Here is a 27,944-nt window from a genome sequence, read left to right as displayed (position 1 = left end):
TATATATTTATTTATTTATTTTGGAACCATGCATTGAAAATGATTTTTGGCAGCCTGTCACAGATGTACATGGAGCTTAAATGAACAGTTCTCCAGAAAAGTGAAATTGTGCTCAACTTTTGGCCATTCTAGCTTTAAATGAGTTTGTTTCTTCATCAGGTTTGTAGAAATGTGTCTCTGCATCAGTGTCTCAGTAATGGATGCTCTGCAGTGAATGGGTGCCGTCAGAATGAGAGTCCAAACAGCTGATAAAAACATCACAATAATACACACCACTCCAGTCCATCAGTTAACATCTGGAGAAGACAAAAGCTGAAACAAATCCTGCATTAAGACAGTTTTTAACTATAATACATTGAGTCCATAATCCATAATAACGCTTCCTCCAGTGAACAAGTGTTCTGGTCTGAATCAGGAGAGAAATCTGCAGATCAAGCAGCGTTTACAAGCCAAAACATAAGTGGATGTAGATTACTTGTGGATTATTGTGATGTTTTTATCAGTTGTTTGGACTCTCATTCTGACGGCACCCATTCACTGCAGAGCATCCATTGCTGAGACACTGATGCAGAGACACATTTCTACAAACCTGATGAAGAAACTCGAATGGCCTGTGGGTGAGCACATTTTCAACTTTCCTGTACGCTGAATTCATCCTGGATGATTCCTGTAAATAAATGCAGCACTTAGACCAAACCTGAAGCTGGAGCTCATCACTGATTCTCCATTGACAAATGTTTTTCACACACACACACACAACACAACACAACACAACAAACTGAAGACAGACGAGTCAGAGCGAGTGAATTATATTCAATCATTCCTGCATTCAAAACATCTTACAGTAAAACAGGTTCAGCATTCCACTGCATTCATAATTGCATTATAAATATTATTAAAATATATTATCCTCACCATTACAGGATAGAAAAGAATAGAATTCTCTGTGAATCAAGCAAATATGTACATATCAGATATCAAGATAAAAAGAGCATCTGTGCGTTTTAAAACATCATCAGCAGGAAACGTGTAGAAAAGTTTGACAAACAAGAAGTTTCTTTGCTACAATAAAACCGTCGGGCTTCTGTTCTCCGTCAGGACTCAGTCCGTCTTTTTGGTGTCTTCTGCGTCTTTGGGGTTGGTTTGGTCCGGTTTGTTGGAAGCCGATCCGTTGGGTTTGTTGCAGCTCGGGGTCAGGTCGGTCAGAGGTGAAAAGGTCAAAGGTCGAACAAACAGAGTCTTGTAGAGCAGAGACTCCACCGATGAAAACGGATACGACGATGAACCCAACAACATCATCCGCGTCTGAAACGACACAGACCACTGAATAAACAGAAGAACAACTCAAGAAACTCTGAGGAATAAATTTACATTTTATCCAAAGCGACTGACAAATGAGGACAATAGACGCAATCAAAATCAAAAAAGCAGTGATACGCAAGTGCTGTAACAAGTCTCAGTTAGCTAAACGCAGTACACGTAGAAAGGTTTTTTTAATATTATATAATAAATAAAAAGAACATAGATAGAATAGAAAAAGAATAGAGCAAGCTAGTGTTAGAGGCCTTTTTTTGCATTTTGTTAATTGTATAATAAATAGTGCTGTCAAGCGATTAATCGCGATTAATCGCATCCAAAATAAAAGTTTTTGTTTGCATAATATATGTGTGTGTTCTGTGTATATTTATTTTGTGCATATATATATATATATATATATATATATATAAATAAAATACACACACATACAGTATATATTTTGAAAATATTTACATGTCTATATTTATATTCATATCATTTATATTATAAATAAATAAATAGATTTAAAATATAAACATAACATATATTTCTGAAATATATAAATGCAGGTGTGTGTATATATATATATATATATATATATATATATATATATATATATATATATATATATATAAATACACACATAATAAATATACACAGTACACATACATATATTATGTAAACAAAAACTTTTATTTTGGATGCAATTAATCGCGATTAATCGTTTGACAGCATTAATAATAAATAAAAAAGAAAACAAATAGAATACAAAAAGAATAGAGATGCTACACTGTAAAAAAATATTTTCTTGCTTAGTATTTTTGTTTTGTTTTCTAGTATAAATATAAAGAAAATCTTGAATCAGGATGCATTCAATTGACTTAAGATATTATGTCTTGTTTCCTGAAAAAAAAAAAATTCAACATTTTCTTCATTTTGGCTTAAAACAAGAAAAGAAATCTGCCAATGGGGCAAGAAAAATAGTCTTGTTTAGCCTTTGAATTAAGATTATTTCAGATATGTTTGCTTGTTTTAAACAAAAATGAACAAGATGTTGATCACCTTTTTTAGAAAACAAGAAGAAAACTTGTCAAGTAAATGCATATTGATTCAAAAATGTTTAGATATTTATACTAGAAAACAAGAATATAAAATAACTTTTACTGTATGTTAGTCTTGTTTTTCAGTGTAAAGACGTCTATGATAAACTAAATGGCTCAGAAAAATCTTAAGTTTTCATTTCCCATTGGCAGATATTTGTTCTTGTTTTAATCATAAACTTTATTGTGATCAATTTTCAAAAATCAAGACTTTAGTCTTCATTTTGCATCTCCAGTAAATGTATCTTGATTTAAGGAGGTTTAGATGTTTGTACTGGAAAACGAGACACAAATAAATGTTTTTGCAGTGTATGCAACAATTAATGCCATGAGTTTATGAATTTAAGACACTGATTTAAGGCCTTTTAATTGGTGGAAGGGTGAACTAAGACTTTTTAAGACCTGCAGAAACCCTGAGTTTCTCAAAAAATAAAACTATGAGAGTCAAAGATGAACACACATCTGAAAGGACAGTGAAATCCTCAGCCATACTAATGATTAAAACAGAGAGCTGAAGGAGAGAAGCGCTCGTCTTGAGACGTCTCGTGACGCCTGCAAAGGTCAAAGGGCGCGAGCGTGAGCGGATGGAGAGATCTGACTGAAGAACTCCAGATTTACCGTCAGTCTCGCTCAAGAACTTCACTCTTTTTTAAAGCAGAATGATGCAATTACATGAAAATGATGCAAAAAGCGCGAGAGCCGTGTAAGAGTGTAAAGCGGCGCGGATCACACTGAAGGGCAAAAGAGGATCGAGAGAGACGAGAGCAACACCACTCACTTTGATGAGCTTTAGCAGCTCGTTCGTTAAATTCAGTCAAACGAATGCAAGCAGACGTCTGTCCAATTCAAACTCCACTCCCGCCAATCAAACGCTCTCTTTGCCATGTTTTTAATCGTGAAACCACAGCTAATATTCGTTCATCGGTAAATAAACACAGAAGGTGAACTGGAATGGAGTTGTTCTGTACACTGGCAATAATTATTATGGTCAAATTAGTCATGTGACCTCGTTACACTGCATGTTTACTTCAGTGAGTGGTGTTCTCATAAATTCAGTTATTTTACATTTCTAATTCTATTTTGCATTAAATATCAGAAGGTTTGACTCAATAAGGAGGTAACATTCAGGTTGCGTGTGTATATATATATATATATATATATATATATATATATATATATATATATATATATATATATATATATATATATATATACACACACACACACACACACACACACACACACACACACACACACACACACACACACACACACACACACAGTGGGTACAGAAAGTATTCAGACCCCTTAAATTTTTCACTCATTGCAGCCATTTGCTAAAATCATTTAAGTTCATTTTTTCCTCATTAATGTACACACAGCACCCCATATTGACAGAAAAACACAGAATTGTTGACATTTTGCAGATTTATTAAAAAGAAAAACTGAAATATCACATGGTCCTAAGTATTCAGACCCTTTGCTCAGTATTTAGTAGAAGCACCCTTTTGATCTAATACAGCCATGAGTCTTTTGGGAAAGATGCAACAAGTTTTTCACACCTGGATTTGGGGATCCTCTGCCATTCCTCCTTGCAGATCCTCTCCAGTTCTGTCAGGTTGGATGGTAGCGTTGGTGGACAGCCATTTTAGGTCTCTCCAGAGATGCTCAATTGGGTTTAAGTCAGGGCTCTGGCTGGGCCATTCAAGAACAGTCACGGAGTTGTTGTGAAGCCACTCCTTCGTTATTTTAGCTGTGTGCTTAGGGTCATTGTCTTGTTGGAAGGTAAACCTTGACCCAGTCTGAGGTCCTGAGCACTCTGGTGAAGGTTTTCGTCAGGATATCCCTGTACTTCATCTTTCCCTCGATTGCAACCAGTCGTCCTGTCCCTGCAGCTGAAAAACACCCCACAGCATGATGCTGCCACCACCATGCTTCACTGTTGGGACTGTATTGGACAGGTGATGAGCAGTGCCTGGTTTTCTCCACACATACCGCTTAGAATTAAGGCCAAAAGTTCTATCTTGGTCTCATCAGACCAGAGAATCTTATTCAGGTGTTTTTTAGCAAACTCCATGCGGGCTTTCTTCTGTCGGGCCACTCTGCCATAAAGCCCCGACTGGTGGAGGGCTGCAGTGATGGTTGACTTTCTACAACTTTCTCCCATCTCCCGACTGCATCTCTGGAGCTCAGCCACAGTGATCTTTGGGTTCTTCTTTACCTCTCTCACCAAGGCTCTTCTCCCCGATAGCTCAGTTTGGCGGACGGCCAGCTCTAGGAAGGGTTCTGGTCGTCCCAAACGTCTTCCATTTAAGGATTATGGAGGCCACTGTGCTCTTAGGAACCTTAAGTGCAGCTGAAATGTTTTTGTAACCTTGGCCAGATCTGTGCCTTGCCACAATTCTGTCTCTGAGCTCTTCAGGCAGTTCCTTTGACCTCATGATTCTCGTTTGCTCTGACATGCACTGTGAGCTGTAAGGTCTTATATAGACAGGTGTGTGGCTTTCCTAATCAAGTCCAATCAGTATAATCAAACACAGCTGGACTCAAATGAAGGTGTAGAACCATCTCAAGAATGATCAGAAGAAATGGACAGCACCTGAGTTAAATATATGAGTGTCACAGCAAAGGGTGTGAATACTTAGGACCATGTGATATTTCAGTTTTTCTTTTTTAATAAATCTGCAAAAATGTCAACAATTCTGTGTTTTTCTGTCAATATGGGGTGCTGTGTGTACATTAATGAGGAAAAAAATGAACTTAAATGATTTTAGCAAATGGCTGCAATATAACAAAGAGTGAAACATTTAAGGGGGTCTGAATAGTTTCCGTACCCACTGTATATATATATATATATATATATATATAAAACACGATTTTTGAAAATTAAAAAAGTTATCTGTTATTGCACAACATCTATAAAACTATAAAAGTGCTATATAATAAGTTTATTACCATTTTTATTAATTTGCCAAGTGTAGTTCTGGGTATCATGCATTACCAAATAAACCAGATAATAAGTGTTGTGGTTTTTTTTTGGGATATATTATATATTTTTATACATATTTATTATTACACACACAAACAATCTTATTTATAATAATATATTTATTACACATAAATTTATTGTACATCTACACATGTATGTGTTATAAATATATTATTATATATTATTAGAAATAAGACAGTGGTTCTAAATACAATGCACAATAATACATAATATTTTTTAATAATATGTACTAATATGTACCCTGGGGCACAAAACCAGTCATGAGGGTCATTTTTTTTAAAATTGAGATTTATACATCATTTGAATAAATAACTTTCCATTGATGTATAGTTTGTTATGATCGGACAATATTTGAAAATCTGGAATCTGAGGGTGCAAAAAAATCTAAATATTGAGAAAATATCCTTTAAAGTTGTGCAAATTAAGTTCTTAGCAATGCATATTACTAATCAAAAATGTTTTGATAATATCTTCATGGAACATGATCTTTACTTAATATCCTAATGATTTTTGGCATAAAAGAAAAATTTATAATTTTGACCCATACAATGTATTGTTGGCTATTGCTACAAATATAGCTGTGCTGCTTATGACTGCTTCTGTGCTCCAGGGTCACATATAATATTAATACATTTTATGTATATTTAAGGTTTTCTGGCGTATTTTGTACATTTTCTTTTTTTTATTTTATATATATCTGTATTTTGTTTTTACTTTTTCGTGAAGCATAACAACTTTAAAATACAATATAAATCAAATGTATTATTTTTTTTTTTTTTCTATTTTGACAAATACAGATCTAGGTATTTATGTATTTTCATATAACCCAGATAAGGAGTGTTTGGTTTGAGTGTCACACACACAGACCTTGTTGGTGACGATGAAGAGCGTGTAGATGAAGATCAGCTGATGCGTCTGAATCGGGAGAAAGCTGCACTGCTGAAGAGAGAACAGAACGGATCCCAGCAGCGTCACCTTAGTCGGGCTGCACACACACACACACACACACACACACACACACACACACACAGAGGTCAAAGGTTAGACGAGGAAAGTTCAATATAAACAGCTCTGACTCGACACTGTAAAACAGACAATTAACACACGACTGAGAAGCACATTCTATAGAAATGTGTCGAGTTTAACGTCACTCTGCAACCATAAACCTTCTAACATTACTTAAGTGGAAGAATTGTACAGTGTGATTATTATTAATAATAAATTGCTATTCACTGTAAAAGTGTTTTCTTCATTTGTTTGAATCCATTTAACTCTCACAATAATTGCTTTTGTCATTTCTACTGGATTTTGAGTGTCACTTTTTCAGCTAATAAACTATATTCAAAATTTAAAAAAAAAAAAAAAATATAAAAAATACAATATATTTAAATTATATTATTAATAATTATTTTTTACATATTTAAAAAAATAATAATTAAAAAATTAAATTTCAGGTTTTAGTTTTTGTGGGCTGAAATGCGTTTATTGAACATTTATCAATCATATTACTGTTGCCAGAATTTGTTACAGTAAAATGCCTAATTTTTTATATTCATACAATTACTGCATAATTTAAGACATAATTTGTACCATAACTGATTCTGCATGTTGATTTATTTGCTGATCAAAATAAGATCAAGATAAGTCAATATGCATTGATTGCATTGATCTGCAGAAGCGATTAGTGCTTTATTTCCCATCAGATGCTCAGAAATACAGTGAAGATGCGTCGAACGGCGTAAAGCAGAGGCTCGTCTCCACGAAAGCGACGCTTTCTCTTCTGCGTTGCTCCACAAGAAACCCTTTCAAATGCCACTCGCACAAAAACCATGACAACAAGTGTCTCCAAGACACAAGAGAGGAAATCAATACAGAAACCAATTATTCTACCTGCGGCATTCTGGGAGCAAACGCTATTATTCTGAGAGAAAGAGACTCCAGGACAGCAAACGCACAGATTCAGCTTCTGCAGACAAACACTGCCATCAAATCTGGACAAGAACAGCTCGTCCGTGATGCTTTCATCTCATTCATGAGTTCAGATGAGCTAATTAACACAACGAACGTCCTCAAACATGAGCATTTTGTCTCATGGATGTCTTTTAGACCTTGAAATCACTCAAAATATCTGATGAAGAACAGAGACGGTGGAGAAGAGAAAAGATCCTGCAGCATTTCAGACATACAGATCTGATGAAATGATGTTCAGACATTCAGAAACCATGAGGGATTTTATAATAATAAAAAAATAATAAAAAATTCTAAAACTTGTCAAAGCAACATCTTTCATTTAACTTGATTAAATTAAGCAAAGCTAAAACTGAAATAAAAATGTATTTAAATATTTTCAAATCCAAGATAATAAATGTAATTATTTCATAAAAAAAAAAAAAAAAAAATCAGTTTCATGAGAAAATATACAGACATTTAACAAAAAAAAAAAAGAAAAAAAAAAAAGAGAAAAATTCGCAAAATTACTAAAACTCATTTTTATTAGTTGTTTGGTTTTCTTTAATAGGTCTGTATTTTTTACATACATATTTTCTTTTAAAAAAGAAAAAAAAAAACCCAACAAGTTACTAAAATTATCATTTTTATTAGTTTTGTGATATTTTTTACACATATCTATATTCTTTTAATAACTTTCACTTGTAGTTTTAGTTATTTCAGTCAACTTAAACAAGTGAAAATAAATATAAATGTGTCTACATAGTTTTAATTAATTTTTTTGTCAGTTTTGTTTCAAGTTAAACTAAATGAAATTAAAAAATGTTTTCTTGGCAACTAGCTGAAATAAAAGGTATTAAATGAAAGGAATTTATTTCAGTTAATGTTTATTTTAATAACAATATTTTTAATTGTTTTAGTTCGCTATAACAACCCACGATGCACAAAATTTGATGGTACTTTATTTGATTTATTATTACGAGTTGAAATATGACGTGAATGTGGGGTTCGATGACTTCAATTTCAGAAATGATCTTGTGTCATATATCTGGAATATTTAAGACTCTTACTATGACATCTTCAGCAGTTCGTTGGTTTCTGGTTTCCAGACGCCTCGAACCAGCTGCTCAAAGTTACTCAAGAGTCCTCCGCCGGCTCCTGCGGACACACAATCACATCTGGAGATCAGAGATAGCACTGTGTATCCATAATAACTCCGTCAAGAACTCAGGATGATGCACGAGTCGCTCGCTGATGTGTTTTGGCTCTTAAACTTTTATTATTTCAGCGGCGATTGTAATTACGGTCACCTCGACCTCTTGATATTTCAAACCATTTCTGGCTGTAATTGAAGGACAGCGGGGTGAAATGCATCATGGGTTTTAATAATGAGTGTGATGAAATTCTGAAAAATAACCTTGAGCTTTTAAACACTGAAATGTCAAGCCAAGAATACTGTCACATCCCGCTCGATATCTGACTGGAAAAACAATAGTAGATGGATGAGTGTAATTAGCATCGCGCCGTACCTTTAGCCCAGCCCACCGCGATCATCACAAACAGACCGTCTTTGTACTTCCTTCCTGCTTGTGTGACTCCGCCCAGAACCTTCCAGGTACGGGTCACTTCCTTCATCGCCGTCAAGACCAGACGCACGGGCAAGACGGACCCCAGCGAGTACACGGCATCCAGAGGACAATAAAACACCAGATACCTGCACACACACACACACACACACACATCTATCAAATCTGTGCAATACATATTAGTTTCTAATAATCTCTAAAAAACACGTCCAGTTTAAACATCACTGCAAATGAGAAATATCATGGGCTAAATGTCATTTAAATAATGCCACAATCAGTGCTATTTTACAAAAAGTAACACAAAAAGTAACATAATGCCAGGGGTGTGCGATATATATCGTCTGCAATAATATCGTAATTGTTGTTTTAACGATAAAACGAAAAAATGCGTGTGCGCGCATTTAGAGTGTGTTAACATGCATTAAGAATGATCACTAAATTCAAACTCATTTCATATAGTTAATAACACACGAAGAGTGCCATTTTTTTCTTCAAAAATAAGCATGATTACAAATGTGATATTGATTTTATACAACACTTCAATAAACAATACGTTAATATTAAGAGACTTACGTTTTAGACACCATATTGCCTGTTTTTACTAACAAAAATAATTCCAAACAGTCACAGCACTGTTTTGCGTCTCTGAGCAACACGAAGGTGTTTCGTTCCTGAATGAATCAACCGTTTAAATGATTCGGTTCAATCGCAACGACTCACTTGTTAACAGTGACTTGCTGCCACCTGCTGGCGGTTTTAATTTCACATTCAGAGCATCTTTTATTATTTAAATAATTTCAAATATCAGTATTCAATGTGTTATGTTTAAAATATGAAAAAATTATGCTTTTGTAACTGCAGGTTAAAGCACTCCGTGTCCCTCTGAGCTGCATTAAACAGTGTGTAAATACATCTAAATGCCATTCAGATGCAACTTCTGCAAAGATTAATTTTGTTGATACTGGTTTCATCTGTTTTGGTAACAGCCTAAATGTCTTATTATTCTAATTCACTGATTAAATGTAACAATTTGACTCTTGAATGGCTTAAAGGTAAAAATGCCCATAAAAGGTAAAAATCAGTTTAAACTTAAGGAAAAGATTAATTTCTATCACTGATGTGAACTGATCCGCCATTGGCCATCATTTTTTTTTTTTTTATGTGGGCGGTCAGATTTTTAAAATATATTATATATTATATATATATATATATATATATATATATATATATATATATATATATATATATATATATATATATATATATATATACACACAATGGGGCAAAAAGTATTTAGTCAGCCAGCAATTGTGCAAGTTCTCCCACTTAAAAAGATGAGAGAGGCCTGTAATTTTCATCATAGGTATACCTCAACTATGAGAGACAAAATGAGAAAAAAAATCCAGAAAATCACATTGTAGGATTTTTAAAGAATTAATTGGTAAATTCCTCTGTAAAATAAGTATTTGGTCACCTACAAACAAGCAAGATTTCTGGCTCTCACAGACCTGTAACTTCTTCTTTAAGAGGCTCCTCTGTCCTCCACTCGTTACCTGTATTAATGGCATCTGTTTGAACTCGTTATCAGTATAAAAGACACCTGTCCACAACCTCAAACAGTTCAACTCAAACTCCACCATGGCCAAGACCAAAGAGCTGTCAAAGGACACCAGAAACACAATTGTAGACCTGCACCAGGCTGGGAAGACTGAATCTGCAATAGGTAAGCAGCTCGGTGTGAAGAAATCAACTGTGGGAGCAATTATTAGAAAATGGAAGACATACAAGACCACTGATAATCTCCCTCGATCTGGGGCTCCACGCAAGATCTCACCCCAAAATGATCACAAGAACTGTGAGCTAAAATCCCAGAACCACACGAGGGACCTAGTGAATGACCTGCAGAGAGCTGGGACCAAAGTAACAAAGGCTACCATCAGTAACACACTGCGCCGCCAGGGACTCAAATCCTGCAGCGCCAGACGTGTCCCCCTGCTTAAGCCAGTACATGTCCGGCCCGTCTGAAGTTTGCTAGAGAGCATTTGGATGATCCAGAAGAGGATTGGGAGAATGTCATATGGTCAGATGAAACCAAAATAGAACTTTTTGGTAAAAACTCAACTTGTCGTGTTTGGAGGAGAAAGAACAGCATACCTACTGTGAAGCATGGGGTGGAAACATCATGCTTTGGGGCTGTTTTTCTGCAAAGGGACCAGGACGACTGATCCGTGTAAACGAAAGAATTAATATTTTATATTTTAATGTATTTATTTCTGTGATGTGCAGCTGAATTTTCAGCATCATTACTCATGGTCCTTCAGAAATCATTCTAATATGCTGATTTGCTACTTCATTATTTTCAATTATTATTTGTGCTCAGTTATTAATAATGGTTCTAATTATTATCAATACTGAAAATTGTTTTTGTTTCTTAATATTTTTGTGGAAACTGTGACACTAACTTTTTCAGGATTATTTGTTGAATACAAAGTTAAAGAACAACTTTTTATATATAAATAATTTGTAATAAGTATATCTTTACTGTCACTTAAATCAATTTAATGAATGAATGAATATCTAGTCATTGTACAAGTACAACGAAATTGAATGCAATCCTTCCACTTTTTAATGCAACCTTGTTGAATAAAAGTATTATTATTATTATTTTAAATCTTATTCTAGACTTAATGGTGATGTATCACATTTTCCACAAAAAATATTGTGCAGCATGACTGTTTTCAACATTGATAATAATCAGAAATGTTTCTTGAGCATCAAATCAGTATATTAGAATGATTTCTGAAGATCATGTGACACTGAAGACTGGGGTAATAATGCTGAAAATTCAGCTTTGATCAGAAATAATATAGTTTACTATATATTTGCATAGAAAACAGCTATTCTAAATTGTAACTATACTGTACATTCCAGGTCTTCTAGAGCAGAGCATCGTTATGGACTGATATTATGGTAGGCATTTAACTTTAGTGATATTACACTGTCCCTCTAAGAGATGTGTAAAAATATTATTTACAAATTGCCATATACACCAGGAAAGACAAATTATAAATGTAAAGAAGTATGACGGTCATTCCTTAATGTTAATGATAATAATATTAATGAATATATTATCATTATTAATGATAATAATATATATATATATATATATATATATATATATATATATATATCTATCTGTATTGTGTTATATTTGTATGTTAGTAAGTGGTGTTAAAAATAGCTCTATAATGAGCTGGTGGGTTTATGGTGTGGTGGGCCGCTCTGTGCCAAAAAGTCCAGGGCCACTTTTTAGCCCCAGTCCGCCCCTGACTGACCCCACAGAATATGAAGAATATCAAAAACTGCAGCTGTCCACGGTAGTCAGATATCAGCACAATAACACACTCGGCAAAATATCATCTAATTATCGTAATCGGAAAAAATAAAAAATAAAAAATAAAAATCACAGAAAATATTGAGATATAATTTTTTGTCAATATCGCACACCCCTACATAATGCATTACTTTCCATAAAAAGTAACAAAGTAACACATATAGATACTATATTATGGAGCAACGCAATATTAATCATTTTAAACGTAACTTTTCCCAACACTGGCACACACACATACACACATTTATTTTTTAATAAATTTCACTTTTAGTTTTAGTTATTTCAGTCAAATGAAACTCAAGTGAAAATAAACATAAATAGATTAAATACAATAAATAAATAGCTTCTGTTTTTTTTTTTTTTTTATATGTCTATATAGTTTTAGTTCATTTTGTACATTTAGTACAAGTTAAACTAAATGAAATTAAGAAATGTTTTCTTGCAACTAACTGAAATAAAATAAGTTAAATAAAAGTTTTTTTAATATAATTTATTTCAGTTAACATTTATGTTTAGTAACGGAAATGTTTTTAATTGTTTTAGTTAGCTATAACCCCCCATGCACAAAATTTTATGGTACTTTATTTTTTTTATTATTATTATTGTGAGGTGAAATATGACCTGGATGTGGTGTATACAAAACGTAACAAAAATGGTTACATTTTCACAAAACAGCGACAAAAAGTAACACAAAAGTAACACAATGCATTACTTTCCATAAAAAGCAACTAAGTAACACAATAGTTAGTTTTTCACGTAAAAGTACACACACACTCACTCTCTCTCTCTCACACACACACACACACACACACACACACTCACTTGTGTCAGTCCACTGCTAATTGCTTAATTGCCCATCTCTGTCCCTCAAAGAAACAGAAAGTGCTCGTTTAAATATCCATTAGCATAACTTGTGCTGTTGGCTATTAATTATGGTAAGCGCTCATCCTCTGAATGATGATTTCTTTCTGAAATGTCAGAGACCCGCTGAAAGATGGACAAAAACAACTACTTTCAAATGCATTTCATTGTAAGACCTTTTCCTTCACAGTGCTGCTGATTTTCTTTATAATAAATTAAACTGTTCTATTATACACAGTTTCTCTGAGTGAACTGTGATTTATTCATGACTTTCCAGGCCTGCTTTTAACATTCCCTGATAATTGGCAGTTTTTAATGGCAGTGGATTACATTGTTTCACCAGCAGAAAACCGTCAGCTAAATATGACCTATTATAACGAATGATGCTACACTTACAAAAAATAACGTTATTAACTCACACACAAAAAAAGATAACCATGTATATGAATAAAAGCATTCAGTACCATAGAATGCATTCAATTATCATGGTTTTGTCATCTGAAATTATGATTGTACCACTGTAGTGTTTTTGAAAACAAATTAAAAACCTAAAACAAACGATGAAGCCAGCAGTTGCTTCGTAAAACGTGGTTATTTCCATGCGTGTGCATATTAACTTCAGGCCTTTAGATGGCGCCGTCACCTCATGAACACAGAGCGAGTCTCAGTCTGTGTTTAAGGGTGATTCTGAGATCTTTAGGTTAGTTCAGAGGACTAGTCACATCGATCAACATTCAACACGAGTGTGAGAGATTTCAGAAACACACACACACACACACACACACACACACACACACAACACACACCAAAGACAGATTCTCAGCCTACAAACAGCCTCATTTAACAATTAAAAAGTCAATGTTGAAAAGAACTTACATAAACCTTGCAGAATCTGCAAAATGTTAATTATTTTACCAAAATAAGACGGATCATACAAAATGAGGACAACTGAGGGACTCATGTGCAGCTATTACAGAAGGTTCAAACACTCACTGAAGCTCCAGAAGGAAAAAAAGACATGCATTTAGAGCCGAGGCGTGAAAACTTTTGATGTGTACATTTTTCTTATTTTATCTAAACATAAAATATTTTTTTAATTTAGTACTGCCTTTAGAAGCAACAGCAGATACTTACATGTTTCCCAGAAGACAAAATAATTGAAATGTACCCTGATCTTCAAATTTAACAAGTTTTCACCCCCCAGCTCTTAATGCATGGGTTTTCCTTCTGGAGCGTCAGTGAGCGTTTGAACACTCATTTCATAATGTGTCTGAATGTTTTGCTTCTCGTAAGAGTCATGAAAGATAGTGTGGCAAATCTCATTAAAGCATTGCATATTTCAACCTGAAATTAAAATAGAAAAAGAAATGTTAATTTTCATAAAGAACATTATGCCTGTTTTAGAACAATTAGGACATAAAAATATTAAATTAATGATTATAAAACAGATTTTACTTCTACAGATTATTCTCATTTCTGTGATGTGTCTGAATGTTTTAGTTCTTATTTGTGACCCGGACATTCATTCAGATCTTTCATTTATCACACCATACATTATTTTTGTTCCGTTTTATTCATTTATTTAGAATATTTATGAGGAATGAAGCAGGTTTTTTAAAAGTTAGATAAAGACACATAAATGAACTGCATGATGTGACACTTACAAAAAAGTACTAAGCTGATACCACGGTAAAGTGATGGTGTTAGATGGTAATATTATGTTACTGATTGGTACTTTTGATGTAAGAGGACAATTATTTAATTTTGCTCTAAATAGGCGTTTATATATAATGATGTGAGTAGTTGACATGAAATCATTATAATTGTTTGCAGTTGTCATGTTTGTAGTGGTTAGTTTTAATATAATAGTCAATATTGGTGGGGCTCATTTTCATAATTTTGCCTACGGCCCACAAACCCATGAGCTGTGTGTGTGTGTGTGTGTGTGTGTGTGAGAGAGAGAGTGTGCGCGTTTTTGTGACAAATCAGGACATAAATGTGTATAATAACAAGGGTATGACAGGTATTACAAGGAGAAGGTGACTTTTCAGGACATTACTCCATGTCCCCACTTTTCAAAACGCTTATAAATCACTCAGAATTAAGTTTTTTTCAAAAAAGTTTAAATGCACAGTCTCCTGTAAGGGGTAGGTTTAGGTGTAGGGTTGGTATAGAGCAATAGAATATAGGGTCTGTACAGTAGTAAAAGCATTATGCCTATGGAGAGACCCCACAAGGACAGCAAACCAGGCGTGTGTGTGTGTGTGTGTGTGTGTGTGTGTGTGTGTGTGTGTGTGTGTGTGTGTGTGTGTGTGTGTGTGTGTATATATATATATATATATATATATATATATATATATATATATATATATATATATATATATATATACACACAATATATGTGTGTGAGTGTGTGTGCATAGGCTTAATATAAGTTTGTAAACATTCGGGATGCACGTTCATCATGGTTGCAGAAAACCCGAGGAAGATAGTCTTTCTGACTAAAGATTTTTTTCTGATAAAGTCAGAATTAGCAGATATAAACTTGCATTTGCAAGAAAAAAAGAGAGTCAGAATTGTGAGATAAAATAAATACATGTTATGTAAAATGTTAATAGTAATAGGTTTAAATAATATTTCATGCTTTAACTGTAGAGTTAATACAACACGTCCCCTATGAACCCCGTATTATGTAGACCTATTGTTTAAATCAAATTTATGCTTTAAAAGTATAGTAATCATAGCAGTTTTCATCCATAGTATGTCCGTTTAAACGTCTGTGTTTAGCTTCAAATGGCGTCCTTGATGACGGTATTCTATAAAAATTATTTGCATTCCGATTTTGACATCAAAAGGCACAAAAATATATATATTTCTCTCTTATTCTGTGGATTTTACCTGTTTCCCTCCACTTGTTACTAGGGCTGTCAAATTTGAATTTCGAATATATTCGCCGAATTTAAAATAAAAATCCACATTCAAATGCAAAAACGTTGCATTCGAATGTTAGGTGTGCGTCAGACAGCTCTATCAGTGGTGCACGAGATGAGATGACGATGTATGAGAATGAGAGAATGAGAATGAGCTTTATTGCCAGGTATGTTTACACATACGAGGAATTTGTTTTAGTGACAGAAGCTCCACAGTGCGACAGAATGACAGCAACAGCACAAAAAACACAAATAATAAAAAGAACAATATACAAATATACAAAATAGACAATGTACAAAATAGCAAAAACACGATATATAATATAGACAATTATGTTTGTACAGGTATGATATGTGCAAATTTGAAATGTAAATAAGTATGTGTGTTAAGTAAATAATGTATAATAGTGTTGTGTGTTCCACGTTTATTGTCAAGTGTTCATGAGATGGATTGCCTGAGGGAAGAAACTGTTCCTGTGCTGGTCGTTCTGGTGCTCAGAGCTCTGTAGCGTCGACCAGACGGCAGCAGTTCAAAGAGCGAGTGTGCTGGATGTGAGGGTCCAGAGTGATTTCAGCCCTTTGCTCACTCTGGATGAGTACAGTTCTTGGAGAGCGGGGAGGGTTGTACCAATGATTCGCTCAGCGGTCAGGACTACCCTCTGTAGTCTTCTGAGGTCAGATTTGGTAGCTGAGCTGAACCAGACAGTTACTGAAGTGCAGAGGACGGATTCAATGATGGCGGAGTAGAACTGTTTCAGCAGCTCCTGTGGCAGGTTGAACTTCCTCAGCTGGAGAAGGAACCTCTGCTGGGCCTTTTTCACAATGGACTCAATGTGAATGTCCCACTTCAGGTCCTGAGAGATGGTGGTGCCCAGGAATCTGAATGACTCCACTGCAGTCACAGTGCTGTTCATGATGGTGAGTGGGGGGAGAGGAGGGGGGTTCCTCCTGAAGTCCACGATCATCTCCACTGTTTTGAGCGTGTTGAGCTCCAGGTTGTTAAGACTGCACCAGACAGCCAGCTCCTTAACCTCCTGTCTGTAGGCAGACTCGTCACCGTCCTGGATGAGGCCGATGACTGTGGTGTCATCTGCAGACTTCAGGAGCTTAACAGAGAGATCTTCAGATGTGCAGTCGTTGGTGTAGAGGCAGAAGAGCAGTGGGGAGAGGACACAGCCCTGAGGGGCACCAGTGCTGATCGTACGGGTGCTGGATGAGAATTTACCAAGCTTTACTAGCTGCTGCCGGTCTGTCAGGAAGTTGTTGATCCACTGAAAGACGGAGAGCTGAGTTAATTTGAGCTGGAGGAGTGATGGGATGGTGTTAAAAGCTGAGCTGAAGTCCACAAACAGGATCCTCACATAAGTCCCTGGTCTGTCCATAATGCAGTCCCATATTGACTGCATCATCCACAGACCTATTTGCTCTGTAGGCAAACTGCAGGGGATCCAGTGATGTCCTTCAGATAAGCCAAAACCAGTCTTTCAAATGATTTCATGGCCACAGATGTTAGAGCCACGGGTCTGTAGTCATTAAGTCCAGTAATTTTGAGTTTCTTTGGGACGGGGATGATGGTGGAGCATTTGAAGCATGAGGGGACAGCTCCACTGATCTATTGAAGATCTCATTCAGATCGTCTGCCAGTTGTTGATTCTCCACAGTGCTGGGGGATGGTGTCTTGTAGTTGGTGATGCCTTTCAGATCTTTCCACACTGAAGCAGGATCACTGAGAGAGAATTGGTTCCTTAGCTTATCAGAATAACTCCTCTTTGCCACTCTGATCTCCTTTTCCAATGTGTATTTGGCCTGTTTATACAACAATCTGTCCCCCATTCCTGCGAGCATCTTCTTTGGCCTGATGGAGCTGTCTGAGTTTTGCAGTGAACCACGGTTTGTCGTTGTTGTAAGTTAGATGAGTCCTGATAGGAATGCACATATATCCTCACAGAAACTGATATATGATGTTACAGTCTCTGTGAGCTCGCCCAGATCGGTGGCAGCAGCTTCAAAAACCCTCCAATCAGTGAGAGAGAAACAGGCTTGTAAAACCTGCTCTGCTTCATTAGTCCATCTTTTTACAGTCCTTAATACAGGTTTAGCAGATTTAAGTTTCTGCCTGTAGGTTGGTATGAGATGAACCAAACAGTGATCAAATAGTCCTAAAGCTGCCCGTGGGACAGAGTGATATGCGTCCTTTATTGCTGTGTAACAGTGATCCGGTATATTACTCTGGTGGGACATGTGATGTGCTGTCTGTATTTTGTCAGTTCACGGGAGATATTTGCTTTATTAAAGTCCCCGAGAATGATTAAAACAGAGTCCGGGTGTTGTTGCTCAGTCTCTGTGATCAGATCAGACAGTTTAAAGCTGAGCTCACGTGCGCTTGCGGTGGAATGTAAACATTCACGAGAATGAACGAGCAAAACTCCCGCGGCAAGTAGAAAGGCTTACAGTTAATGAAAAGCACTTCTAGATCAGAACAGCACATCTTCTTTAACACAGTTACATCTGTACACCACCTCTCATTGATGTAAAAGCATGTCCCTACGCAGCGTGATTTCCCCGTTGATTCTGCGTCGTGGTCCGCTCTAAACAGCTGAAAGCCCGGCAGATGAAGCACGCTGTCCAGAATGGTGTCATTCAGCCAGGCTTCCGTGAAACACAGAGCAGCAGAATTTGAAAAATCCTTATTTGTCCGGGAGAGCAGAAGGAGTTTGTCCGTTTTGTTGGGTAGAGAGCGGAGATTCGCCAGATGGATGCTAGGCAATGGCGTCTAAAATCCGCACTGTCCGAGCTTCACGAGCGCGCCAGCTCGCTTCCCCCGTCTGCGCTTCCAGAAGCGTTTGACCAGCGCTGCTGCTCCGCCGACTACAACGTTCAGCAAAACGTTGCATTTTAATGTTTTTCGTAGCTTATCCTGTTGAACTCACGAGATGCAGCGCTGCTACGTTGCTCTTTCAAAATATTGCATGAAAACAGGACATCAATGCGGAGAAGATCTTGTTTACGTCAAAACTGAAACCAAGCCGTTCACACAGAACACATATTTATTGCATTTTCTAGAGAAACATCTATCAGACAGATAGAGTTGCACTCGTGTCTCGCACAAGAGAGCCGCATGTTTAGAAAGCATGTCAAATTAATGCAAGTTCAACTTTTAAAAAACATGTCTCCAGACTTTATGGCAGTTTTTCTGCATCTCATGTTTTTAAATGAAAAAGTACTCTTTGTGATTGGTTTTCTGTATTAAACTATACATACACACATGATGCTGTTTTGTTTCTAATTGTTTAAGCAACGTAGTTAATTATATATGGTTTATAAACATTATTTTAAACATTATGCACATTTTTCAATGATAGTCGTGTTATTTTATTGCTTTGAAGAAACTTGCATTAGTGATATTTTGTCCGATGTGCCCTCTTGTGGCCTCAGGAGAGAAGCCAAAAGCTTTTTTTCCCCCTAACTGAAATTATGCCTTTTAAATTCGAATATTGATAATATTTAATTACAAAATTCTAATTTAGTTTTTCAGCCATTTTGACAGCCCTACTTGTTACCAGTGTTTTTCTGCCACCACTATGCATGCGCAGCTGCATGTGATGTAACTGTGACGTCTACCACGAATTGGTCTATACATAATGTGTTTATGTGTGTGTCTCACCACATGAGCGAGGCGAGCAGCAGGTTGGTGGTGTTGGACAGCGGAGCGACCGGTGCGTCTGCCATCATCAGCGCTGAGAGAACAGCTCCACCGAAACAATACAGCATCGAACTGAACCAACACGCGAACGGACTGCGCTGAGAGACCTCCAGCGCTCCTGCAAAACAATCATCATCATCATCACTCATGTGACATTACAGCCAATTCACTTCAGAAAGACAAAAACGACCATCACACAAATCAAACACTACTGTGGGGACAAATGTGTATAGAAATCATAGATAAATCTCCTTTTGAGATGTCCTCATTTGTAAAATTGGTATAAAAATAAAATGTAAAAATGCAGGTTTAGTTTACAGTACTTAAAACTAACTGTGCAGTATATAAAAACAACAGAAGTCTATGAAATGTCCCCATTTAGATTTAGCCAAGTAAATGTAAGCAATTGGGCGCAAAAAGGCCTTCTAATTCAAAATAAAATGTAATCAAATCCCAACAAGAGTCATTGATCATCATTTAGAAACACTCCAGAATATCTCAGACAGATTGAGACGAACAGATAAAGCATGATCACGTGACTATGTGCTGGATTTCATATCTCTGCTCTGAGATTAGAGTGAGATTAGCATGAGACAATCAGCCAGAACACGTGACTGTGAATGAGGATGATCTAGAGCTCAATGATTTCTGGGAAAAAAAATAATAAAAAATTGCAGTTTAAAAAAAAAACAAAATCCTTGTTTTTGGAGGGCTGTACAATTTGTCCAAAATTTTGTTATTACATATCAATATATCAATAAAACATTAATAATAATAATAATAATTACTTAATAAAAATAAAAAACAATGATAAAAACTAAAGAAATATTATCATTATAATATTTTACTGTAAAATAAATACATTACAACTGTAAAATTACAATACTAATATTTATGGCTGTCTTAATATCTTCTTTTTGAAATGTTAAACCATCAAACTTTTATTTTGACAGAAAGGGATTTTCTGATTCAAGTTTTATTTCAATTAATCGCGCAGCGCTGTGTTACTGTTTTGAACTCAGATACATGTCAATCAGGGTGAGCAGTGTAACATACTATACATACATTATTTTATTAGTTTTATTATCATATACACAGTTTTATGAGTTGAATTTAATTATGAGGCTATATATAATATATGTTATTAATTAATATACAAATTAATGTCACATTGCATTTCAAATGAACTAGCGAAGACAAAAGGTAGTTAAAAATTATACATTTTAACCTAAATTAGACTAATAAAAATACTACAGTATATGTGTCCCTGCAGCACAAAAGCAGTCATAAGCAGCACAGGTATATTTGTAGCAATAGCCAACAATACATTGTATGGCTCAAAATTATACATTTTTCTTTTATGCCAAAAATCATTAGGATAAAGATCATGTTCCGTTAAGATATTTTGTAAATTACCGTAAATATATCAAAACTTCATTTGGACAACTTCAAAGGCCATTTTCTCAATATTTAAATTTTTTGCACCCTCAGATTCCAGATTTTAAAATATTTGTATCTCAGCCAAATATTGTCCTATCATAGGACTTATTTATTTAGCTTTCAGATGATGTATAAACCTCAATTTATGACTGGTTTTGTGCTCCAGGGTCACATACTGTATGTCAAGTCAAGACAAATGTACTTGTATAGCGCTTTTCACCACACATGGTTTCAAAGCAGATTACATGAAATAATGTGTTCAATATCTTAATATCTTCATGCCTTAGTCTAATTTAGCAGATTCGAGCTGGAAAATAATATAGTTTATCATATAATATAATCAGAAAACTGACAAGAGCTCAAGAGACTGTTTAAAAGTCGACTGCATGAGATGTAGAAGGCCTGATATCTGCAGTGACACCTGTTAAACACTCAAACACGCCTCAACACAGATAAGGTTGACAGCCTTCACGGATTTAATCAGGTCATGTGATGCAACCGCATCCTAGATGACGACACGCTCGACACAACACGAGTTCACAGGACAGTCGCATTCGTTCTGATCACATGATGCAGCCACTAAAGCAGCGAACGAATGACATCGAGACCGAAGCAGAGCGGATCCATCACAGATACGAGTCAATGCATCAACACACACACACACACACTCGTCATGCTCTCAGTGTGTTGCAAATGGACGTTTATCTACAGATAAACCACACACAGAAGCAGAACAGCACAAGATGAGATGTGTGTGTTAAAGTCATGCTGTAAAAACGTACCTGTCTACCTGCAGACAGACAGACAAACAGAGAGAGAGAGAGACGCCTGCAAGATCATCACAAGCAGTGCATTACTACAGAGCTCACTCATGTAGAACTGAACACATACAGTCAGCTAGCACTGATTCAACACAGTCTGGGCATTTTTCTTAACCATTTCTGTTCAGAAATGGAGTACAACTTCTGTGCTGCGAGTCAAACTGACCCACATTTGTTTGCATGAAATTCACCAAAAAGTGAAGACAAAAGTATCCTGTAAAAACAGAAAAATGTTATTGTAGCTGTCAGAGACTAAAAAAATAAATAAATAATTGCAATATTTTATTTTTTGCTTTGTTTCTAAGTCAATTTTTGTTGTAAAATTAGCTGCACAGACACATTTAAAAAAAAAAAAAAGTTAAAAAGTTAGTCAACTAAATTTGTTTATTTAAATGCTAAAATAAATTGATTGCAACCACTTACCTTAAAAAGATTTAGTAAATTCAATGAATCATTTTTTTTTCAGTGTAAAATGAGTTTCTTAATTTGCCTTTTAGTGCTGTAATAGGCTAGTAATTGAGATCCAATAAAACTAACGACCAAAAACTATTTTGACATATTTTTGACTGTGAAGCTCAACTAGATGAAGAAACAGTGACTTTTCCTTGGGCAATTCAGAAGACAAGTCTCAATTTCGAGTCTCAAATTTAAACTTTGAGCCATAAATTTAATACGTTCTCATGTATTTCATATTTTAGCATTTGACAGGCTGCAATACAGATTTTCTGTTTTTCAAAGTGTTGATTTTTGGCAAATTGCATGGAAACCAAAGGGGATACATTTGATCACAACTCAAAAATTCTTCCAAAATATATCTACTATAACCTTTGCAAGCATTTATGACCATAAATGAGAAATATTGACAAAACTCCAAGATTAAAGTGGTTACTAAGGTTTGTCGCTATGGAGTTGCTACGCTGTTGTCAGTGGTTTCATCCTGTTTAAAGTGAACAGAAAAAAAATAGAAGAATGTTTCAAACAATGGTTTGCTACATTGTTGTTCTCATTACGTTTGTCACATGACCTCATTACATCCAGTGAGTAGCATCCTGTCGTCATCTCAGAAATAAATAAAACATTTTGTATTTTTAATCCAACTCTATTAAGAAAAATGTTTTAATGTTTGGGAGTGTTATCAAATAATGATTTAAAGTTGCACTGAAACATATAGTGACAGATTTGGAACATCAAGTTATTTTGATTCCAAGTTTGTGTGTCAAATCATTCACAACAAGCCCAATAATATGCATTCAGAAAATAGACTCATATAGATAAAATACATATTTGAAGTGCAAGGTTGAGCAGAGTGCATTGCATTGTGGGATACACATACATCACATCTTTTTGGCAAATGCAGCAATAGATCACCCACATGATGCATACAGAAAATTCAAATATGGTGCCCAAAATAAATAGCAAAATACTGTATATAAAAAAAAATACATTTAAAAGAAGTCACAGAAGTTGCATGGACATGGAAATATAGCTCAGCTTTTCTACTCTCTCAAACTACCGTGTATATATTTGACTATCAAAAATGTCATTATTATATGTAACTAATAAAGATACATTATTGATAAAATAATGCATATTCTTACTCAAGAGCTTCAAAACTGCTCAAACTGTATAAAAACACAAGTGTCATTCACGTTTCTGCATGAGAGAAGAAGCGCTCAAGACCAGAACAGAAGGAGTTTCTGCTTCCACAGAACACTGTTCCCATTAAACATGCATGAGTCTGACAGGAAGTGACACGCGGCGCTCGGGGAAAACTCCCAGAGCAGAGAACAGACAGAAACAGGAAAGAAGGCTTTTCCAGAACACTCTCTGTCTTTATTAGGAAGAAAGACGCTGAACTGCCTGCTAAACACATTCCTCATGGAATAAAAGTTGCTTGGGAAACCAGAACACAATGAAGTGAGCCGGGCTGCAGTTTCATTAATCCTTTCATTAAATGCAATGAAAACATTTGGTTACTCATGCAGGTTCACACACAACAAAAGATGTGAAGGGTCCTTCTGGATGAGTTTAAAAATACTGAAATAAATCCTGAGTTTTATGGTTTTAGGTCATGTTTGTTATCTTTAAGACATGATATCGCAGAAGAATAGGGAAACACATTTAACTAGATTTCACCATACTTCCCCAGTTGATTGATTACATTAAGAGTTGCAAACTTTTTTTTCAATTACAGGTTTGCCATTATGTTATGCATAAACATCTAATTAAATATGCACTAATTTGCATACATTTCCAGAATAGAAATCTAAACATTGAATAAATCCAGGTTCAAAATTGTTTTTACAGAGGGGATTTGAGGTTTCTCTTTTTATCACTTCATAAATCAGAAATATCAAAACTTTTTCATCATGTTTTAGGAATAAAGTGTTGTAAAAAAAAAAAAAAAAAAATGATGTATGAACAAACCCCTCAGTAAAAATCTTCAGAACATAGACAGGAATAAAACTGTAAAGTTTGGTGTATGTAAGTGCTGCTGAAGAAAATAAAATTTTTAAAGATAAGATGTATTGTAATTAAAATTTACAGATGCAAATAAAAAAAAAAGTAGCCTCTAGTCTGAAAAACATTATGAAGAGCCAAAAAAATAAAAATAAAAATTGATCAATGCACACACATTAAAAAAAAAAAAAGTTTTTTTCCTGTAGTGACTTACATCTACAGGTGCTGGTCATATAATTAGAATATCATCAAAAAGTTTATTTATTTCACTAATTCCATTCAAAAAGTGAAACTTGTATATTATATTCATTCATTACACACAGACTGATATATTTCAAATGTTTATTTCTTTTAATTTTGATGATTAGAGCTTACAGCTCATGAAAGTCAAAAATCAGTATCTCAAAATATTAGAATATTACTTAAGACCAATACAAAGAAAGGATTTTTAGAAATCTTGGCCAACTGAAAAGTATGAAAATGAAAAGTATGAGCATGTACAGCACTCAATACTTAGTTGGGGCTCCTTTTGCCTGAATTACTGCAGCAATGCGGCGTGGCATGGAGTCGATCAGTCTGTGGCACTGCTCAGGTGTTATGAGAGCCCAGGTTGCTCTGATAGTGGCCTTCAGCTCTTCTGCATTGTTGGGTCTGGTGTCTCTCATCTTCCTCTTCACAATACTCCATAGATTCTCTCTTTGCTGGCCAATCAAGCACAGTAACACTATGGTCATTGAACCAGCTTTTGGTACCTTTGGCAGTGTGGGCAGGTGCCAAGTCCTGCTGGAAAATGAAATCAGCATCTCCATAAAGCTTGTCAGCAGAAGGAAGCATGAAGTGCTCTAAAATTTCCTGGTAGATGGCTGCGTTGACTGTGGACTTCAGAAAACACAGTGGACCAACACCAGCAGATGACATGGCAGCCCAAATCATCACTGACTGTGGAAACTTCACACTGGACTTCAAGCAACATGGATTCTGTGCCTCTCCACTCTTCCTTCAGACTCTGGGACCTTGATTTCCAAATGAAATGTAAAATCTACTTTCATCTGAAAAGAGGACTTTGGACCACTGAGCAACAGTCCAGTTCTTTTCTCCACAGCCCAGTTAAGATGCTTCTGGCGTTGTCTCTGGTTCAGAAGTGGCTTGGTAGCCCTTTTCCTGAAGGCGTCTGGCGTGGTGACTCTTGATGCACTGACTCCAGCTTCAGTTCTCTCCTTGTGAAGCTCTCACAAGTGTTTGAATCGGCTTTGCTTGACTGTATTCTCAAGCTTGCGGTCATCCCTGTTGCTTGTGCACCTTTTCCTACCCAAATTCTTCCTTCCAGTCAACTTTGCATTTAATATGCTTTGATACAGCACTCTGTAAACAGCCACACCTTTCAGTAATGACCTTCTGTGACTTACCCTCTTTGTGGAGGTGTCAATGTTCATCTTCTGGATCATTGCCAAGTCAGCAGTCTTCCCCATTATTGTGGTTTCAAAGAACAAGAGATACCCAGAATTTATACTGTAGGGATGGTCATTTATTCAAACTCAAATGTAAATATTCTAATATTTTGAGATACTGATTTTTGACTTTCATGAGCTGTAAGCTCTAATCATCAAAATGAAAAGAAATAAACATTTGAAATATATCAGTCTGTGTGTAATGAGTGAATATAATATACAAGTTTCACTTTTTGAATGGAATTAGTGAAATAAATCAACTTTTTGATGATATTCTAATTATATGACCAGCACCTGTATATGCTAGTGGACTTCTAAACACTGACAAAATAAACTCCACTTTCAGTCTTTCTTCCTGGAAAACAGACTAACAGTAACTTCAGGTTAATTAGTTGCACTGGATGTCAGTCTGGATAGTGTAGGAGTTAATATGCTGCAGGTAAAACAGAAACACCTTTAACCTAAAACATTCTAGAGACTCTCTTCCCACTTGATCTAAACATCAGGACATGTTGAGTCTCAGTCCCCCTCTAGTTACTTCAGTAAAGTGCTGGACAATAGAAGAGAGAGGGTCAGGTGAAACGGGATGCCGCGCAGGTCAGAGGCTCTAAAATAGCCTGTGATTTACTGCAGCTGCTGCAGCCAATACAATAGAGCACATGCATGCATTACTGCTCTGGTGTGAACACAAATTCCCAGTACAAGAGCAAAGGGCTGATCTCAGCACTGGCTAACCACACTTTTGGTTAATGCAAATGTATGTGTGTTAATGCATGTTTGGTTAATGCAAAACGACCCAGCAAACAGGATTTGTGACTCCACCCCACGTGCAACGCAAATGCATGTTTAAGCACACATTTGCATGCTTCTATGAGAAAAACAGAGATAGAATATTGACAGAGCGTTAATGATTAAATGCACTTCTCTTCCCTTTGGCCTTTGATCATGTAACTTCTGCTTTCACACTCATTTAAACACACACTGACCTGCACTAAATGCATCAAATCATAAACATGAATGCTTTCTAAGGAGAACAGAACCCTCATTGTGTACCTATTGCAATTTATAAAGCCACTGCCCGGATGAAAGAAACTACATATAAAACACGATCAAATGCATGACAGATATTCATGAAACATATTATTACCACAAATTTGTTGATTAAATACAAGCAGAAAACACAAATTTCTTGTGATGTGAGGACAAAGACGTTCATGTCAAAAGTGTTGACAACCAGTCAAAGCACAAATAAAACAATGATTAAGAATATAACTATATTATAAATAAAGAAAAACCTTTGAGTTCTCAAATGCTATGCATTTGACTGCAGAAATGAGTCTGAAATGCAATAAAACTGATGTTTAATGCAATCTCACTGTTATAAACCCACTGATAAACAGATCTCGGATTATTACCACAACTTTGATCATGAAATATAAACAGAAAATGCACATTTTATGTGTTTGACTTGCACTAAAGATGTGAGGACACAGACGTTCGTGTCAAAAGTGTTGACAACCTGTCAAAGCACACATAACACAATTATTAAGAATATAACTACATTATAAAGCCTTCAAGTGCTTAAATACTGTGCATTTGACTGCAGAAATGAGTCGGGAATGCGATAAACCTGATGGAGATTCATTCGGATTTGATTCTGACACAGAATCGCGTTCAGCTAAAGCGTATTAAGAACTGATTCGGTTTGATTTCTCTTACCTGGCTGCTCTCTCAAACTCATCACTGATATGATATAATGCGCCATGTCGAAGTAGGGGAACATGGAGAGGTTTGACAGCCCCAGAGCGAGTTCGTTTAGATTGAGAAAGCCGAACACATCCATGATTACGCCGCTTTAGGCTCCCGTCATGAACGCGCTGTAATCCGCCTACAGTCGGATGATGACTCGGTTCAGATGATGACTCGGTTCAGATGATGACTCGGTTCG

General features: G+C 35.7%; 1 protein-coding gene across 1 annotated transcript; it reads right to left on the bottom strand.

Moving 5' to 3' along the window:
* Positions 1–27,849, bottom strand: tmem38b (transmembrane protein 38B). The gene is made up of 6 exons (XM_058758532.1): positions 27,716–27,849; positions 19,789–19,945; positions 8,883–9,067; positions 8,424–8,511; positions 6,274–6,391; positions 1–1,305 (listed from the first exon to the last, which is right to left on the bottom strand). Exons 1-6 carry the CDS (start codon positions 27,837–27,839, stop codon positions 1,102–1,104), a joined length of 876 nt encoding a protein of 291 aa, XP_058614515.1. The 5' UTR covers positions 27,840–27,849; the 3' UTR covers positions 1–1,101.
* Between the last annotated feature and the right edge of the window lie 95 nt (positions 27,850–27,944).

Source organism: Onychostoma macrolepis, chromosome 21 (assembly GCF_012432095.1).
Source record: "Onychostoma macrolepis isolate SWU-2019 chromosome 21, ASM1243209v1, whole genome shotgun sequence".
Lineage (NCBI taxonomy): Eukaryota > Metazoa > Chordata > Actinopteri > Cypriniformes > Cyprinidae > Onychostoma > Onychostoma macrolepis.
Note: the sequence above shows the minus strand (reverse complement) of the source record. Positions and strands in the feature narration are given on the sequence as shown.

Excerpts from the sequence above, each read along its gene's own strand:
- tmem38b (XM_058758532.1), bottom strand. The coding sequence starts at position 27,839 with ATGGATGTGTTCGGCTTTCTCAATCTAAACGAACTCGCTCTGGGGCTG. Across the intron at positions 19,946-27,715 it reads GAGTTTGAGAGAGCAGCCAG|GAGCGCTGGAGGTCTCTCAG; the intron begins GTAAGAGAAATC and ends ATTGTTTTGCAG. Across the intron at positions 8,512-8,882 it reads CGCGGTGGGCTGGGCTAAAG|GAGCCGGCGGAGGACTCTTG; the intron begins GTACGGCGCGAT and ends GTGTGTCCGCAG.